The 17,026-nt window shown below is 42.7% G+C and overlaps 1 protein-coding gene across 3 annotated transcripts in view; it reads left to right on the top strand.

Annotated features, from left to right (window-relative positions):
- Positions 1–7,213: 7,213 nt before the first annotated feature.
- Positions 7,214–17,026, top strand: part of LOC118542091 (transmembrane 9 superfamily member 2-like) — a 74,083-nt gene continuing 64,270 nt past the window's right edge. For all 3 annotated transcript variants that reach the window (XR_013444535.1, XM_078064084.1, XM_078064083.1), the window contains exons 1-3: positions 7,214–7,574; positions 14,070–14,137; positions 15,455–15,548. Coding sequence is in view for 2 of the 3 variants with exons in the window: in XM_078064084.1 (XP_077920210.1) it covers positions 7,386–7,574; positions 14,070–14,137; positions 15,455–15,548 (351 nt within the window). In the remaining variant the exon portion in view is untranslated. The remainder of the gene's footprint in view (positions 7,575–14,069; positions 14,138–15,454; positions 15,549–17,026) is intronic.

Here is a 17,026-nt window from a genome sequence, read left to right as displayed (position 1 = left end):
TTAGAAACATGGCTTAAATAGAGCATGATTTCACTGGGTCACAGTATTCCTTTGTTCCCCTACTGAATTTTGATATGTACACGTCGGAGTGAACTGGAAAGAGGATGGGAACTGTCACTTGGATATCTTTAACTCCAAATGGTTGGAATCGAGGGGGAAAATGTCACTATGAAAGACGAACCATTAAAGACCTAGTTACTGTATTCCTCCATCTTACACATTGTCTGTAGTGCAGCCCAAAGCACCCACTTCTGTGAAGTGCCATTCCTCACATTTCTCTCCTTTTTCAGAGTTGAGTGACGCTGCATATCACAAATTTCATGGTTGAATCTCTCTGTGCACCACTGCTAAAGTTAGCTCCTAACTTCAGGTTCATATGCTTCACTCAAGCTTTTACTTGCGTGTTTCATAGTTGATGTAGCTGTCAAGTTTCCAGCTACATAAAATGAGTTTATTTCTTTTTTATTACCACTTGGTACTTCCTTTTATTATTTTTTATAAGATTTTATTTATTTATTTGAGAGACAGAGAGAGCAGAGAAGGGAGGTCCCCTCTCCCCACCCGCCCGCCACGGGGTTCGATCCCAGAACCCCGAGACCATGACCTGAGCCAAAGGCAGATGCTTTTTTTTTTTTTTTTTAAGATTTTATTTATTTATTTGACAGAGAGAGACACAGCCAGAGAGGGAACACCAGGAGGGGGAGTGGGAGAGGGAGAAGCAGGCTTCCTGCGGAGCAGGGAGCCCGATGCCGGGCTCGATCCCAGGACCCTAGGATCATGACCTGAGCCGAAGGCAGACGCTTAACGACTGAGCCACCCAGGCGCCCCTAAAGGCAGATGCCTAACCGACTGAGCCACCCAGGTGTCCCTGGCACTTCCTTTTAATTCCATTATATTTCAGAACTAAATTAGACATCAGGGGACCTGCTTCCTAGCCTTGACTTGGTCCTCTATTACTGTGTGACCTTGGACAAGCAAACTAACTACTCTTGGCCTCAGTTATCTCACATAAAATAACTACCCTGCCTACCTTACATGGGCACTGGGAGGATCTATGCAGGAACTATGCAGACTCTACTGCTGTAAATAAAGAGGGATTATCCTGGTTATCTACACTTACTCCCATCTTTTATTGCATCCTCTTTTGACTTCTAAATGAAGTAAAATATATAAAAATGCCGCGGCAGTGTAAGTTACATGGCATTCATTCTTCCATCTTTTCATTTATTCTGAATCAATGTATTGTGCTTGATGGGGAGCAAAATTTGACACCCCAAAATGTGTCTCTTAGGCATGTGGATTATTTTAGTTTGATTTTTTTCTTTTCAAAAAAATATTTTAAGTTTTATTTATTTAAATAATCTCTGCACCCAACATTATGGGGCTTGAACTCACGAGCCTGAGATCAAGAGTCGCAGGCTCCTCTGAATGAGCCAGCCAGGCACCCCTAGGCTGATTATTAAGAAACAGAAGAGGGGCTCCTGGGTGGCTAAGTCATTAAGCGTCTGCCATTCGGCTCAGGTCATGATCCCAGGGTCCTGGGATCGAGCCCCCGCATCGGGCTCCCTGCTCCACAGGAAGCCTGCTTCTCCCTCTCCCACTCCCCCTGCTTGGGTTCCTGCTCTCGCTATCTCTCTCTGTCAAATAAATAAATAATCTTTAAAAGAAACAGAAGATTGGGGAAATTTTTCTTTTCTCCTTTTTTTCAGCTTATTTATTTAAGTAATCTTTACACCAAACATGGGGCTTGAATTCAGGACCCTGAGATCAAGAGTTGCATACTCTTCCATCTGAGCCAGCCAGGAGCCCCAGGAAGTTTTTCTTTTTCTTTTTTTTATCTTCCCCTTAACTGCCTAAAAGAATCTTGGGGTGCTGGCGCGAGCCAAGCTACTCATGCTGTTTGACAAGGTCCAAGTATGGGGGACGATCCTGAAAACAGGAGACTTCACAGCTGGCTCCTGCTATTCTCTTTCATTTTGTTTATGGCAATCTTTGTAATTGTGGGAATATTTCTGGGGTTTCATGATAAAGTGACTACTCATCTTAGTTACGCCTATCTAAGCAATCATAATGAAACTAATTCCACGAAGAATTAGTTTCTATAGAACAAAATAACAAGATGGTCACGCTCTGCCTAGCACCTTTCTCTTTGCGTACTGTTTTTTAGTTTTCGCGGAAGTCAATAAAGGTCATGTTAACCATTACAAAGGAAAAATGAAAGAAGGCTATGTCTGTAGTCCAAAAAATGATCTAAGATTATCTCAATAAATTGTAAAAAAAACATAATCACATGTTACGAAAGTATGGAAAAACAAAAATATCCTAACATATAAATAAAGTTCCTCCGAGGCTGTCAGGAGGAGATGCTTGCACCCTGATCCTGTGTCTGTGTCTCCTCATTCGCTGACGCCGTCCTTTCCTACGAGAGACCCACCCCAGCTGGAGCTGGACTCCGGCAGGGTGCCTAGGTGGCTCAGGCAGTGACTCTTGGTTTTGGCTCAGGTCATGATCTCAGGGTCATGAGATAGAACCCTGCATGTTGGGCTCTGCACCTGGGTGTGGAGCCTGCTTAAGATTCTCTCTCCCTCTCCCTCTGCACCCCCCCCCAAAAGAATCTAGATAGAGGACCTGTTCTAGAAAGGGAGCTATAGCGACAGATAACTATAGTATAACAATCTAGGTGTGGCAGACAGAGGAACTTAGCAAAATCTGTTAAAATTCTTTTTTGTGTCCCATTGTTTCTGTATGGCCGGGCAAACATTTGTTTACAAAACATTTGCTCTTTTTCAATTTCTTGTGAATTGCCTGCCTTCCATTTGAATCCCCAGACCCCTACCCCCTTCTCCTTAGTCCAGAATGACATATATACGTCATTTTTCCTGTTTTTGAAATCTCTCATGTTTTGTGGATTCCCCATATGTACATAATTAAATTAGATTTTCCTCCTGTTAATCTGTCTTATGTCAGTGTAATTCTTAGACCAATTAAAAAAACCTTGAAGCATAGAGAAAATTTTTCTTCTCCAATATGCTCTTACCAAGTGCTTGGGTCTGTGCTAGGGATATGGACCTTGAGAGCTTGTTTGGAGGTTCTAGCAGGGGAGCACAGCTACTCGTATACCCTTGACGGAAGAACGGTCCTCCTCTATCGGGGAAGGTCATCCTCTTCGACGGAGCGTGCAGCTTCAGGAGGGACGCACATGGAGCGGTGAGGGAGGAAGGGGACTCCCGCCTAGCTAGCCAGATCAGCCGAATCTACCCTGGCGATCAATGGGGTGACAGATGTCGCAGCCAGATCGCCCTCACATCCTGTGCTAGGAATATGAAGACAAAAAAAGGATCCTGTGCTTAAGGAGCTTACTTTCAGTAGAGGGTGAGAGACAAGTAAGCAAATAAAATGAATAATGTATTCTTCACTTTCCACTAAAATACTCCTAATGGCATAGAAGGGAAAACCCACGTCTCCCCGGAGTTTGGGGCATAACCTACATTAAGAGATTAATTTCTTTGAATTTCATCTCTTTAAAGTTTTTAAGTCCAATTAGTTGAGTGTAATATGAGTTTCAGGTGTACAATATAGTGATGCAACACTTCCATACACCGCCAGGTGCTCATCACAAGTGCGCTCCTTAATCCCCATCACCTGTTTCCCCCGTCCCCCCCACCCACTTCCCTTATAATCATCAGTTTGTTCTCTATAGTTAAGCCTCTGTTTCTTGGTTTGCCTCTCTCTCTTGAATTTTATCTTTTAAAAGCCTTGCAAATTTTGCATTCCACACTACAATATAGCTCCACTTGTTTTTTTGTTTGTTTGTTTTTACATATCATCCAACCAAGTGGGGTTTATTCTGGAAATACATGACTGATTCAACATTTAAATATCAATGTAATGCATCATATTAATAGCCTTAATAAGAAACACTGCCAAAAAATTGGATAAAATTCAATATCTAGTCATGATAAAAACTCTCAACAAACTAGGAAGAGAAAGGAACTTCCTTAACCTGATAAAGGACAAGTATAAAAAAACCTATAGTTTGGGGCGCCTGGGTGGCTCAGTCCGTTAAGTGTCTGCCTTCGGTTCAGGTCATGATCCCAGAGTCCTGGGAATGAGCCCCTAAGCGGGCTCCTTGCTCAGCGGGGAACCTGCTTCTCCCTCTCTCTCTGCCTGTCACTCCCCCTGCTTGTGTGCTCCTGCTCTTTCTCTGTCAAATAAATAAATAAAATCTTTAAGAAAAAAAAAAAGCCTATAGGGGGTATCATACTGCATGGTTAAAAACTGAATGTTTTCCCCTTGAGAAGGAGGACAGGTAAGGATGTCTCCTCTTATTTAATATCCTATTGGAAATCCTATATAGTGCGACAAGGCAAGAACAAGAAATAAAAGGCATAAGAATTGGAAAGGAAGAAATAAAACGGTCCCTAGTTACAGGTGCCAGTCAGGCCTCCCTCTGGAAGAGGTCTTCAAATTGGAGCATGGGGGAGGGGGAGCCTTGGAGTTGGGCAAAGCCAGGCCTGCCTAGTGAATGGCTTGCACATTAGGGGGAGGGGGGGAGGTTGGGGGTGGGGAACAGAAGACAACTCCTGGAGCACAAGGAGCACAGAGAATCCACCAGAAGGAGCCGCCTCCATTTCAGGCCCAGCAGGTAGATGGAGCTGGTGACAATCACTCAGTGGGGACACCGGGAGGGCTGTGTCTTATTGCTGAGAACGGGGACGTAGCCCTCGGTGCTGCTTCGCTTCTTGAGTTTAACAGACACGGCGCGGCGGGGAGCTTTAATGGAAGACCTCAAAGTCACAGTTGGAGTTGTAGATGAGGACGGGGATGGGGGCAAAACGGATCAAGAGCCGGCTGCTCTTTCCTGCTTCTCTGTCTCCTGCGTCTGCGGAGGGGCGGAGGCCGGCGTCCTGTAGGTGACCCGGGTGGCACACCGGTCCCGGGGAGCCCCGTCGCCCACGGTCCCCACACTCGGTGAGCCGCCTGTGCTCGCTCAGTAGGGCGCCCAGTCCTCGCTGCAGTCCCCGCTGCAGTCCCCGCCCGCAGGGCCCTAGAGCAGCCGCTAGACCCCGCGCCCAGGCCTGGGAGGCTGGCCGAGCGTCCCGTTTATTTAAACATGTACACTTTTTCAGCCACAGGCTGCCTGGAGAGGGGTGGTAATGTAGTGGTAAAACGCAAGATTTGTATTCAAGCTCTGGTGACTTCTAATCGTGACCGCTCTACCGCTTCCCAGCTCCTCTTTCCTGTTCCTCTTCGCAAAAGTAGTGCCCCTTCTGATCACCTTCTCCTGTTCTCCAAATCTTTACAAGGGCTTCTCCAGTCCGCGTGGTTAAGTTCGTTCTCCCCTCTCTTACAACGCCCCGGATTCTGATCATTGGTACATTTTCTCCCTGCAACTTTTCCTGCCTCTCTAGTTCAAGAGTTAACTCGCTAAATTCTACAGGCCTCTGCTAACCGCCAGCTCTCTGCCTTTGTTCTGCCTGGAATCGCCGGCTGCCAATCAACAGAGGACGCAGACCTCTCGGAGCGAGGGAACTTGGACAGAATGGCCAGGCGCACTGGGCTCAGCGTAAACAAGTGACCTCTTGTTCTCCAAAGCTCTTGACAGACCAGGAGGAAAAAGGATCAGCTCTTCTACTATCTTTGTTGTATGATACCTACACTACTGCCTGGGTCCAAATACAAGCACTTTGCATTATAGGACAGCACAGGGAGCGGAAGGCGAGGGCGACGAGCGTTCTTACAAGAGGTCGAAAAATAAGATCCCCGCCGCTAAGTGAAACTTTCAAAGACTAAGGGCAACACTTCCCTCTCCCTCCCTCTTCTGTAGCCTTTCCCCCCTCCCCCCCTCCTTCCCCAGACCAATAGAAATGGAAGGCCTTGTGGAATCACTATGTTGTACACCTGAAATTGATGTAATATTGTGTGTCAACCACGCTTCAATGAATATATTTAGGATAAGTCCACCTGGCATTCTCTAGGATGTGATTATTGTGGTTTTCTTTTCTTTTTTTTTGTGGGTGTGTGGTTTTCTTAAGGTGATTTTTATTTTTTCAGATTATCATTGAATCATAATAAACATATTCTGCTTAAGTCATGAATGTAAAATAAAAGTTGTGTCTCCCAGGTAGGAATGATGCCAGAACTTATTTCACATTGAGCGATACATGTATCATCACAGACAACATAAAAATACCGAATAGCTGAACTGGTTAATTGGTAACACTGCATGGCTTTGTTTTGCTGTAGTATTTTTGCAGAATTTATTTATATTAAAAATTGCTTTAACGAATAAAAAAAGAAATATGATGCGAGCCACGTGTCATTTTAAATGTTCTAGTAGCCACGCTTTATTTTTATTTATGTTAAAGTAGGCTCCACGCCCAACATGGGTTTGAACTCATGATCCTGAGATCAAGAGGCCCGTGCTCTACGGACTGAACCAGCCAGGCGCCCCTAGCAGCCACACTTTAAAAAGAAACAGGTGAAATTAATTTTTTTAAAGATTTTTATTTATTTATTTGAGAGAGAGAATGAGAGACAGAGGGCACGAGAGGGAAGAGGGCAGAGGGAGAAGCAGGCCCCCTGCTGAGCAGGGAGCCCGATGTGGGACTCGATCCCGGGACTCCAGGATCATGACCTGAGCCGAAGGCAATCGCTTAACCAACTGAGCCACCCAGGCGCCCAGGTGAATTAATTTTAACAATGTTTTATTTAACGCAACTGACCCAAAATATTACAATTTCGGTATGCAATCAATATAAAAATGCAGAGGTTTGCATTCTTTTTTCCAAGCAGTCTCTGATACTGGGTGTGCATTTGACACTTACGGAACATTAATTTTGGACTGGCGGCATTTCAAGCGCCTAATACCCACCATCCTGGACAGCTTGGCCCCGGAATTCCCCCTCTTTACCCCTCTTGTCCCACCACCCCGCAGGAAGAAGTGAAGATGGTGGGGGGGCGGTAACACTGCTACTTTGGGACTGAGGCAAACTCGGGGAGGACACCTCACCCTGTGAAGTTGTGATGTTGCGATGCTGAGACCTCTTAGCCAGCCTCCCCTGCCCCCCTCCCCCGCTCAGCGAGGAAGCTCCAGCCGCAGGAAAGTACCAGGCTGCGGGTGGGGGATGGGGGGAGTGGGAGAGGTGGGGGGGGTGGAAGACGTCGCGCAGAGCCGCACGCATGCGTACTGCGCGCGCTCATAAACGCAGCCTGGCGCCCTAGCAACGGGTTCCAAGCCACTGTCTCGTCGGAATAAGTGGCTTTCCTCGGAGTTCTAGTCCCACCAGTCGGTCTCGGCTCGTCCCCGTCCACGGTTCTTTATCATTTCCGTTTCTCCCCTCCACTGGTTCGATCTCGCCCGAGCCCTGAGCCGGGCTCCCGAAATGAGTACTCGTGGTTTCCGCGTGGGAACCAACCGTTGCCGCCTCAGGCTCGCCCTCCCCGGGCTGAGGTGGCTGCTGGGGCTGGGGCTGTTCCTGGGGCTTCACGCCACCCGCAGCGCGGCCTTCTACCTCCCCGGGTTGGCTCCAGTTAACTTCTGCGAGGCGGCCCGAGAGACTGCAACCTGCAAGGTGAGGACCAGTGGGAGAGGCAGTGAGATGTGAGGGGAAGGCTTCGGGTAGGGGTATGGGGCACACCGGGGGAGACCACGGTCGCGAGCTCTTTTGCCTCCGACCCAGAATGCCAAAGTCCTCTCTGTGGGTGTGTGTCTCGGCGTCTTTATCTCTGAGCCTCGCACTTGGAGGATCCGGACCTCTCTTTTTCTCAGATTCTCTTTCCCTCTCTTTTGGCTCCTCCCCTTACTCTCCGTTCGTCCAACTCCCGCTCAGCTCTTCCTCCGTCCTCATAGCTCCTCCTTCTCCCCCATTTCTCTTGGCTCCCTCCCTTTCATCTCAGCTTTTCCTCTTCTGCTCTCTCTCCGCTCCGCCCCTCCCTTCCCCACTTCCCTCGCAGCCCCTCCCCTCCCTCTCCGTTCCGCCCCGCCCTTCCCCACTTCCCTCTCAGCTCCTCCCCTTCCCCTCAGCATCTCCCCTCCCTCTCCGTTCCGCCCCGCCCTTCCCCACTTCCCTCTCAGCCCCTCCCCTCCCTCTCGGCCCCGCCCCGGTGTCTTGGCCCCGCCCCTTCCGCCTCTCTTCCCCCTTAGCCCCGCCCCTTCGTTACGCTCTCCCCTCTAGGTCCCGCCCCTTCTGCCTGACTCCACCCCTCCCTCTTTCTCTTCCCTCTGGGCTCGCCCTCTTGCTTTCTCCTTTCTGGGCGGCTTCTCCACCGCACTTATTAGCTCCTTCTGTTCCTCCTTTCTCTGAGCGCCTCCCTTTCCTCCCTCCCTATTGGCTGCTCCTCCACCTTTCTTAGCTCCTCCTTTTCTGTCGCAGTTCCTTTCCTTCTTCCTCCTTGGCTCTTTCCTCTCCCTCTGTCCCTCCCTTTCCGATTGTCCTCCTTGTACACTCTCCCTCTCAGGACTCACTGTGTTTTTTTTTAGTTAAATTCCAGTCAGTGCACATACAGTGTTAAATTAGTTTCAGGTGTACAATTTAGTGATTGAACACTTCCATACAAAGACCGGGAGCTCATCACAAGTGCGCTGCTTAATCCGCATCAGCTCTTTCATTCGTCCCCCCACCCACCTCACTGTGGTCTTAGATACACCCCTACCATGTTTCCTTTCTGTCATTCTTCACTCCTCTGGTCTCCTGTTTTTTACCTCTTTAATTCTTGTTAATGCACTTTTGTCTCCCCTGGGCCCTTTACCTGCAAACACCAAGATATTATTTACCTCTCAGACTTGTGAGAATAAAATGAGACAATGTATGAAAAGCACTGACAACTGTACCTGGCGCTTAGTAAGCTTTCCATAAATGGTAACTATTGTCATTATTAGCTTTCTTTAGGCAGAGATTTCTTTTTTTCCTTTAAAGTTTATTTATTTAAGTCATCTCTACACCCACCTGGGGCTCGAACTCAAGACCCCAAAATCAAGAGTCGCATGCTCCTCCCACTGACGCAGCCAGTCGCCCCTGGGCAGAGATTTCTGACCCAATTCCTCTTCTGTGTGTTCTTCAACACCCAATAATTTTCTGACTCCTTTCTTTAGCAGCTTGGTTTCTGTAACTGTAAGCTGAGTCCAGAAAAGGTTTTTTTTGTGTGTGTGTGTAAGTAATCAATTCAAAATATATTAAAGAATAAGACTTGGGCGCCTGGGTGGCTCAGTCGGTTAAGCATCTGCCTTCAGCTCAGGTCATGATCTCAGAGTCCTGGGATCGAGTCCCGCATCAGGCTCCCTGCTCAGTGGGGAGCCTGCTTCTCCCTCTCCCTCTGCTGCTCTCCCCTGCTCATGCTCGCTCGCGCTCTCTCTCTCTCTCTCTCTCTCTCTCTCGCAAAAAAAAAAAACAAAACAATAAGACTTACTTTTCTGACTCCTCATTGGATGGGGGAGCGTTCTGGCATAAGGCACCACAAAGGCACTGGGAAGTTGAGAACAGTGCTGGGTGTGGTTTAACTATAGACTTAACCAACTTGAAAGTTCCAGGATTTTTTAAAGGCCAGTTTTAGGGGCAGCAAGTTTGCTCTTAAAACCTGGAACTTGCCTTTTCCTGTGTGAAGTTTTGATAGTAATGTTTTGAGCCAACATCTTGCCAAACACATGTAATGTAAGAAATGGCATTACAAAATATTTTTATGTCTGCCTTTTCTCTGGTAATACCTCATCCTGGATCTCTATATTTCATCAGGCTTCCTAGCAAAGAAACATGATCTTTAACCATAACAAATGTCTGGAACTTCTTTTCCATAAGCTCTTTTCTTTTTAGGCTGTTATTGCATCCCTACATGTGTTCTACTTTTTATTCTGAGATTTCATCTTCTGTCTTTTGGTGAGTCTCTCATTTTTAGGTTTAACACTCTAAACTTCATTTGGTAGCATCCAGCCCCTTGATTTTTTTTTTTTTTTTTTAGTTTTAAAATTTTTGCTATTACAAAAGCAGTAGCATGCATCATACATGGTTAGAAAATGCAGGTAGGCAAAAAATAAGAAAAACATTTCTAATAACTAGAGAATTACCACTCTTGCTATCCTAGCATATATTCTAGATTTTTTCCTACACATACTCATACCCGCATGTGTATTTTTAATAGACTTTTTAGATTTTTTTAGAGCAGTTTTAGGTTCACAGCAAAATCGAGCAGAAAATAGAGTTCCCATATACCCCTGCTCCCACACATGCCTAGCTTTCTTCATCAACATCCCTCACCAGAGTGTTACATTCCTTACAGTTGATGAACCTAGATTGACACATCATTCCCACCCAAAGCCCATAGTTCATATTACACTTCACCCTTGGTCATTCTGTGAGTTTGGAGGAATGTGTAATGACATGTATCCATCATTATAATATTATATAGAATAATTTCACTGCTTTATACATTCTCTATGTTCTCTGCTATTCATCCACCCCTCTCTTAATCCCTGGCAACCACTGATCTATCTACTGTCTTCATAGTTTTGTCTTTTCCAGAATGTCATATAGTTGGAATCCTACAGTATGTAGACTTTTCAGACTTGCTTCTTTCACTTAGTAATATGCATTTAGGGTTCCTCAGTGTCTTTTCATGGCTTAATAGTTCATTGCTTTTCAGTTTTGAATAATATTCCATTATCTGGATGTACCACAATTCATTTATATATTCACCTACTAAAGACATCTTGGTTGCTTCCAAGTTTTCACAATGATGAACAAAGCTGCTATAGACATTGTGCAGGTTTTTGTGTAGACTTATGTTTTCAACTCCTTTAGGAAAATACCAAGGAGTATCATTGCTAGATTGTATACTAAGAGTATGTTTAGTTTTTTAAGAAACTGCCAAGCTGTCTTCCAAAGTGGCTATATCATTTTGCATTCCCACTAGCAATGAATGAAAGTCCATATGCATTTTTTACCTACATAAAATTGTGGTATTCATGTTATTTTGTAACCTGCACTTTTCTTTCTTTTTTAATCAATATCTTGTTTCTTTCCTTTTTTAAAAAAGATTTTAAAAATTTATTTGTGAGAGAGAGAGAGCACAAGCAGAGGGAGCAGCAGGCAGAGGGAGAAGCAGGCTCCCTGCTTAGCAAGGAGCCCCATACAGGACTGGATTCCAGGATCCTGTGATCATGACCTGAGCCTGAGCCGAAGGCAGATGCTTAACCATCCCATAACCTGCACTTTTCTATTAACAACTCTATCTTTCCACATCAATACATTTTTATCTCATGTATTACCAAGTTCACAGTCAGATTTCCCTAGTTATCCCTGAAATAACCAAACCAGAATCCAATCTAGGACCACAAATTGCATCTCTTTATTGTAGTCTATGGTTCTTTGAATCAAGCACAGTCCCTGCTTTTTTTTTTTCTCATAACATTAACTTATAAAAGGGATCAGTCTGTTTTTCTTGTGCAAGTCCTCCTGGACTTGTCTCTTTGCTGCCTTTTGATGGCATGTAGATTGGTTTAATAGTTAAACTTGAACCCTTTGGAGAGTAATTTGAAATATATATCAAAGTCTACAAAAATGTTCATCCCCCTGATTGTAATGATCTCACTTAGAATAATATACAAGGATATAGACAGATAAGAGGTTTTTCTCTGTGAAGGTCTCATCTACCTGGGTCTTTTAGTCACATAGTACCCCTCCCTGGAGAGCACCAATATCATCAGTTTCTCATGTATCCTGCTAGGGATTTCATGAATAAATGAACAAATATGTATTTATATCATTTTTGCCTCCTTTTTTTTTTTTTTTTTTTTTTTACACAAATGGGAGCATACTGTTCTCATCTTCAGGTGCCTTTATCATTTAACAATATAGCTTAGAGATCATTTTATATCATTGTATAAAGAACATCCTTGTTCTTTTTTAATGGTACAGCATTCTATTATAAGGATGTGCTATACTTGATTTACATAGTCCCTTATTTATGTATTTAGCTTGTTTCTATTCTCTTGATCTTACCAAACATTGTTGCATATGAGAATATCTATAGAATAAATTCCTAGGACTGGAATTGCTGGGTCAAAGAATATATGCACTTAACAATTTTGATATCCTCAAATTGCTTTCCATGGAGGTTGCATTAATTTACACTCTTAAATCAGGAAACTAGTCCCTTGTCTGTGACATCCTTTTCCCAAGTTTGTCAGTTGTCTTTTGGTTTTGCTTATTGTGGTTTGTTTTTGCTTTTGTTTTTTCGCCATTTAGAAAAATTGGCTTTTATTCTAATATATCAAAAATTTTTTTGGTTTCTGACTTTTTTGCCCTGTTTTGAAAGGTCTTAACCAAGCCAGCCAAGATTATAAAATAATTCTCCCATGGTTTCTTCTATTATTTTTATGGTTTAAATTTTATGGTTTAAATTTTAACAAATAAGATTGATATTTCCTGGTGTAATGTATGAGGTAAGTATCCAGCTTAACTTTTTTTCCCCCCTAGATTGCTGACCAGTTGTCTTAACAGTATTATTGAAGAATTTATCTTTTCTCCACTTGATTTGTGAAACCATTAAGATTCTTTTAATTATAGTAAGCTCCAGATATGCATTTTAAAATATAGTTCAAATCTTATGTACGTTGTGTTTTGGGATTCTAGATGAGAGCTATTATCCTTAATTATCTGCTGTCCTTTTAGAAACTTTGTTCACCTTTATAAAACTCTAACTGATATATGTTGCTACTGCTAAATTTCTGATTAGATTTCATTAAGTGCAGATACAATACTCTTACAGAGTTAGAGTAAGGCTGTTTATATTTGTTGCCAAACTTGATGATTTCCTACATCCTCTTTAAAAAAAAAAACTAACCATGTGGTAAAGATGATAGCAGATGTTCAATTAAAAAAACAGTTTATGGAATTTTGAACAAGAATAAAGTGTTTACCCAAGTTCTGCTGTTCTAGTGGTTTTAAAAATCCTATCTTGGGGCACCTGGGTGGCTCAGTCAATTAGGCGTCTGACTCTTGATCTCAGCTCAGGTCTTGATCTCAGGGTTGTGAGTTCAAGTCCCGTGTTGTGCTCCACGCTGGGCATAGAGCCTACTTAAAAAAAATCCTATCTTGTAAATTATCAACAACACAGCTGAGATCCAGGGAAGTAAGCAGAAGTATTCTGTGAAAAGCCAGAATAGATGTCCTAATGTTCATGCACTAACTCTCATGCTCTCAGCCTTTTTGATATAGTTTTAACAAATCTGTGATTTATTCCACAGATTGAGGGCTTGCTCTCTAGCAGATTGGGGGTGGGGAAGAAGGGAGAAGAGGCATCTCAACAACTGACAATTGAAAAGAAAGACCTAAAATCTACACAAAGAAGTTGAAGTTCTTTGGTAGGGGTGAGAGGTGTGGGTAGTAGGGATGTGGGTAGCATCTATCGCAATGTAGTTTTGGGGCAAATAATTCTCACTTAGTTTGATACTGAGAATGTCACAGAGTCAAAGCTGGTGCAAGGATTGATGTTCAAAATGACCCTGAGCCATCAAGGAAGGTTGAATTGTGATCACCGTGTTCTGTTTAAGATAGGAAAGAGTGAAGTGTATTTTAGAATGATTCTTACAAAAACGGCTAAAATAATACAAGGAGAGCTCTTATGCAGGTAGATTTAATTATCTCAAGTTCTTAACCTGAATTCCGTGGACTCCAGGGGCCCTATGAAGCCTCCTAAACCTGAACAGAGACTTTGGTGAATATGTATGCTTTTTTGAGGAGAGGGGCCATAGCCTTCATCACATTCTCAAAGGGCTCTATAATTAAAAAAGGTTAAGAATGGCTGAGATATCTGAAAAATTTATGTATTCAGAGAATCCAGTGATGCCACCTAAATGAAATGTTATGAATTTATAGCTATACTGTGTTAAAAATTTATAACTGTATTGTTATACATTTATAACACTGTCCTAAGTTATAAATTTATAATTGCACAGTTATAAATTGATGGGAGCAGTAGACCCAATTACCTTTCAGTTACTTCATTATGTATTTTGCAAGTGCTACCTTGTTTTATTTTGTATTATTAATGAGTGTTTTCTTTCCTTTTTGTAGTCATCAATAGCACTATTTGTAAATAGATTGGACTCAGCAGAATCTGTCCTACCTTATGAGTATAATACGTAAGTTATAAGTATTATCTCTGATATAATTGCGGTTACATCATAATTATGATATTATTGTGTTAAAAGTGTGTTTTAAGCTTTTAAAGATAGTGGATGAAAGCCCTGGATATATTAAGAAATACAGTGGTAATTTTGTAATAAAGGTAACAGAACAAAATGATTAAAATAGAGAGCTTTCAGTGTGAGGCAAATGCTTAAAAATTTAGGAAGTTGCCATACTTGATTTTTCTAAGAAAAGCAGATTATAAAGTTACTATATTTTGAACTTTAAAAAAATCATTGCAGAGTTGTAGTTTATTTTTAAAACATGGGATAGGGAGGTTTCTACTAAGGTTTTTATTTTTATTTTTATTTTTTTTTAAAGATTTTATTTATTTGACAGAGAGAGACACAGCGAGAGAGGGAACACAAGCAGGGGGAGTGGGAGAGGGAGAAGCAGGCTTCCCGCAGAGCAGGGAGCCCGATGCGGGGCTTGATCCCAGGACCCCGGGACCATGACCCGAGCTGAAGGCAGACGCTCAATGACTGAGCCACCCAGGTGCCCCTCTACTAAGGTTTTTAATGGATGCCAAGTGCTTAGTTTAGTAGTGAGCTGGTATCACATAATCAAAATTAAGATCAATCATTTTGAGAATAGCAACAAATGATTGTAGCTCGCTTTGGTATTACTTTATTTCCACTAATTAAACAGAAGTAAAATCAGATCTAATTTTCATTAAAATACCAGGTTTAAATGTAGGGTGTTAGCAGGAGCATTTAAAATATTATGCAAGCCTACCATTGATTTTATCTTCTGCCATTTTATATTCAATTTTATATATTCACATTTACTTAAAGGTAGTTGTAATTCTTTTCATGTAGTAACCATTTGATTTGTGAGTGAATCTGTGGGCATGTATTTGAGGAGGGATTTTGTTGTTTAAGTTCCCCTTTGATCAGAACTGATAACAGCAGTTTCTAAATGTCTCAGGTTAGAATTAGTACAGATTTTAAACTATTCTTTGCTTATTTTATGTAATTTGAAGTTTAACCCTGAAAATACTGTTAGTTTTTTTAAGATTGTGATTACCTACATTACAAAAGCCAAGAGCAGTACCATGAGCATTTTAAATAATGAATTCTTAGTTATAAGAAGTTAAACAATTTAAAAAGAAATCTATAATGAGGTCTATAAATCATAATTAGACACCTTCTGGGTCATGTTTTTAGAAGTATCTACCATTAACAGTGGAGAGGCTTGACAAATTGCAAAGATGTATTTCTCTGCTGAGATATATATATATATGTTTTTACCTTATTGAACTTCTCCTCTAGCTTTAACTTCTGTCAAGATTCTGGAAAGAAAAACCCTTCTGAAAATCTCGGACAAGTACTATTTGGAGAACGAATAACATCATCTCCCTATAAGGTTATTCAGATCTTATTTAATATTATTTTAAATTGAATCTTCTCAGAACTGGCTACTTAAAATTGTAGCAAAGAGTCTGTTTTATTTTTTATTTATTTTTTATTTTTAAAAATTTTATTTATCTGACAGAGAGAGACATAGCGAGAGAGGGAACACAAGCAGGGGGAGTGGGAGAGGGAGAAGCAGGCTTCCCGCCGAGCAGGGAGCCTGATGCGGGGCTCGATGGGGGGCTCGATGCGGGGCTTGATCCCAGGACCCTGGGGTTATGACCTGAGCTGAAGGCAGACGCCTAATGACTGAGCCACCCAGGTGCCCCAAAGAGTGTTTTAAAAGGAGGTAGAGAAAAAAGAAAGGAGATAGGATGTGGTGTTGCCAGAAGAATGCATGAGTATGTGGTCTTTGAACTATCTGCAGTAGGGAGTGATTCCACATAAAGATTTTGCCTTTCAAATTTTATTTTTGCTTTGTAAAGAAAAAGTTTACCTTATTGTCCCTGCATATTTCGGGTAGGGTGGTATAAACAGATGTCATTGGACTGTCATTGTCTTATTGATTTTGCCTTCAATATCTTAATAGATAATGGGTATAGAGTAAGGATGTTTTCATAAGCAGTTATGATTATGAAGGCATTAACTTTTTTTCTTCTTTTTTCCAAATTCATTGACATCTACTTGAAGTACAGTAAACTGCTCATATTGAAAGTGTATAGTTTGGGGGCAGCTGGCTGGCTCAGTCGGAGGTGCATGCGACTCTTGGTCTCGGGGTCGTGAGTTTGAGCCTCACGTGGGGTATAGAGATTACTTAAAACTTTAAAAAAAAAAGTATGTAGTTTGCTCAATTTTAATTTATGTATACACTTGTGAAACCATCAGGCATTAACTTCTTTTAAAACTTTTTTTAAAGATTTTTATTCATTTATTTATTTTTTAAGATTTTATTCATTTGGGAGAGAGAGAGACAGAGCACAAGCAGGGGGAGAGGCAGAGGGAGAGGGAGAAGCAGGCTCTCCACTGAGCAAGGAACCTGATGTGGGACACGATCCCAGGACCCCGGGATTATGACCTGAGCCGAAGGCAGATGCTTAACTGACTAAGCCACCCAGGCGCCCTAAGACTTTTTATTTTGAAATAATGCTAGACAGGAAGCTACAAAACCCCCATGAACAGGGAGCTCTCATGTACCCTGTGGCCAGGTTTGCCCAATGATAGCATCTTGCATGACTGTAGTACAATAGCAAAACCCAGGAACGGACACTGGTACAGTGCACAGAGCTTATTCAGATTCCACTAGTTTTACATGCATTCACTTGTGTGTGTGTGAGAGGGAGAGGGAGAAAGAATGGGGGGAGAGGCAGAGGGAGAGAATCTTCAGACTTCTTGCTGAGTGTGCAGCCTGACCTGGGGCTCAGTCTCCCAACCCTGAGATCATGACCTAAGCCGAAACCAAGAGCCGGACGCTCAACCGACTGAGCCAGCCAG

The sequence above is a fragment of the Halichoerus grypus genome, chromosome X (genome assembly GCF_964656455.1).
Source record: "Halichoerus grypus chromosome X, mHalGry1.hap1.1, whole genome shotgun sequence".
NCBI classification, from domain to species: Eukaryota; Metazoa; Chordata; class Mammalia; order Carnivora; family Phocidae; genus Halichoerus; species Halichoerus grypus.
The sequence above is the reverse complement of the archived record's forward strand: the minus strand, read 5'-3'. Positions and strand labels throughout refer to the sequence as shown.